Here is a 2,408-nt window from a genome sequence, read left to right as displayed (position 1 = left end):
CGGTAGTTGGTGATGGGGGATTTAGACGAGGATGCCTTCTCCCTGTCTTCTTTGTCGCCATCATCACCGTCGTCGTTGTCACCGCTACGCGCCGTCATCCCCTACGTCGAGCCTTCGAGTCGCGCCGCCGTTGTCGTTGTTCCGCGTCGTCCCGCCGTCTTCAGTAATCGTCACCGTTGTCCCGGCAGGTGCAAAAGAATCGTCACCCACACAGAAAGCTTCCCGCTCTTCGGCGTCGGCGATAGCGACGTCAGCGTCGTCGTCGTCGACGACGCATTTGAGGAGCCTAACGAAAGGAGGAAGGGGAAGGTTAGCGCGGCAGGTGGTACACTTCTTCGCGTATCACCGGTATCGGATCGGGAGCTACAGACAAGAAGAGAGCACTGTAGCGAGAGAAGGAGGAGAAGGAGGAGGAGGCGGTGGTGGTGGGGGCGAACGAGGTGACTCGCCGTCGAGATGCACCAGGTGCCGTACAGAACGGGACGCAGCATCACGAGCGAAGGTCGAAACGACAAGAGTCTCCGGGTGCTCCAGGAGCAGCAGCAGGAGCAAACGCAACGGTTGCGACCGCGCCGGCAACAACCTAGTAGATTTCGCGATCGTGCCTCCCGTGTCCCTCGTGTCCGCGCTCACGCTCGCGTTTGCGCGCGCGCTCGAACGCGCCGATTGTCGTCGTCGTCGTTTCTATCCACGACGAACTACGGATCCGGTGAACGCACGACGACAATAACAACGACGATTATTACGACGCAGCGGCGGTCACGCCGGCACAACGCCGGGCCCGACGCGGACCACCCCCGCAGGTCCTCGTCGTTGCACTGCCTGGGCCCGGTGCAACGTACCCTTTACGGCGGCGCCCCGCCGCTGCTACCGTCCAATTTGCTGCTTATAGGACTGGCGCTCTGCTGCCTGGCACTGCCAGCGGTGCAGCCGCGTCTCAGCAATCATCATCAGACGTGTCCGGGTTGTCCGCATCAGCAACCGCAACACCACCATCATCATCACGCGCAACACGAAGGTCCGGCGCGCGGCGGCAACTTCAAGGACACCGCGCCGACCGAGGACTCTACCAACAATCTTCAGAACAAGATCCGGTTGGAAGCGATCAAGCTTCAGATCTTGCAGAAGCTCGGTCTCAGAGCTCGCCCGGACATCAACAGGACTCTGGCCGCCGTGCCTCTTCAACTGGCGCTTGAAACACTTTACCGGTCAAAGGTCAACTTGGATCGGGAATATCAGGGCGAGTTTCTCTACGAACGCGACGAGTATTTGTACAGGAATCTCGACCAGGAGGCGACCACCACCGAGGACAACGCCAGAACCTATCAGGGGTACAAGGGGTACAACGAGGACGAGCTCGACGACTTCTACGCGAGAACCTCGGAGATCATCACTTTTGCCGAACCTGGTAAGTCCTCCGTAAGCTAGGTACCGATCTTGTAAACTCTTGCCCACATACTTGCGACGACGTTTAACGATTTACGTGTTGTCTTTACGACGCAATAATAACCAAGGGCAGTAAAAAAAAAAACATTGCCTGTAATGTAAAACCATTTGAAACCTTTACATCTCTCGTGTTGGTATTCGATTTCACCGATCTCAAATGCTTGCTTTCTCCTTTCGTGTGTATTTCCCGATTTCGTCACCGATCGCAAAAATTTAACGAGGAAAGTCGAGGAGAGAAACGCGTCGTTTTCCGCGCGAAATCGATATCCAGTCGATATCGAACAATCGAGATCTAAGAAATCGACGCGTATGCCCTTGCGGCGATTTCTTTTCGTGTTGCGCGCGCGAACGTGAAATCTTCGCTGGCGTGTAAAGCTTCGCTCTTCCAGGGAGACTAAACTTTCCAAACGCGATCGCGACGATGTCTCGATTCGTCTCGAGACGCGCGAAGAAATCGTTGCGAAAAAATTGCGAAGATTTCTGCGAAGCAGAAACGACGATCAGGGACACCTTGATGTGCGGCAACGCGCACCCGTTTATTAAGTTTGCTAAGTGACGGGTTTTTCCTAGCAAAATATTCCGTCCGCGGAGAAAGATTATTGCGGGTCCGATAAAGGAACGTCACACCCCCCGCACATCTATGGACGCAAAGCAATCTATTGTGCGGCAGTTATATAGTCGCGATCAAATCATTTATGTTACCCGATCGGCCCGGCTATTATAATTAATTGCGTCGCATCGGCGTCTCATTGTAAAATTTAAACAACACGCGCGTGACGTTTTGAGAGATTTAAACAAAGTCGCTGCTTGAAAAAATATTTGTTTTTTTTTAAAACGTCGGCAATTTTTATAACATTTCACGCGCAAAGATCATCACTATCGTGCGGGGGAAACGCTCGATCCGACGTACGGATCGATAATAATTCAAAGATACGCGCGGCGAGGTTAGGGGGGTTGGGGAG

At 53.9% G+C, this 2,408-nt stretch overlaps 1 protein-coding gene across 1 annotated transcript in view; it reads left to right on the top strand.

Moving 5' to 3' along the window:
- The first annotated feature begins 456 nt into the window (after nucleotides 1–456).
- Nucleotides 457–2,408, top strand: part of LOC109855489 (inhibin beta chain) — a 26,893-nt gene continuing 24,941 nt past the window's right edge. The window contains exons 1-2 of the mRNA XM_020429796.1: nucleotides 457–560; nucleotides 804–1,408. Of these exons, the coding sequence (XP_020285385.1) occupies nucleotides 457–560; nucleotides 804–1,408 (709 nt within the window). The remainder of the gene's footprint in view (nucleotides 561–803; nucleotides 1,409–2,408) is intronic.

Source organism: Pseudomyrmex gracilis, unplaced genomic scaffold (genome assembly GCF_002006095.1).
Source record: "Pseudomyrmex gracilis isolate BER0280 unplaced genomic scaffold, ASM200609v1 scaffold_91, whole genome shotgun sequence".
Taxonomy (NCBI): Eukaryota; Metazoa; Arthropoda; class Insecta; order Hymenoptera; family Formicidae; genus Pseudomyrmex; species Pseudomyrmex gracilis.
This window is presented reverse-complemented; position numbering and strand designations above follow the sequence as displayed.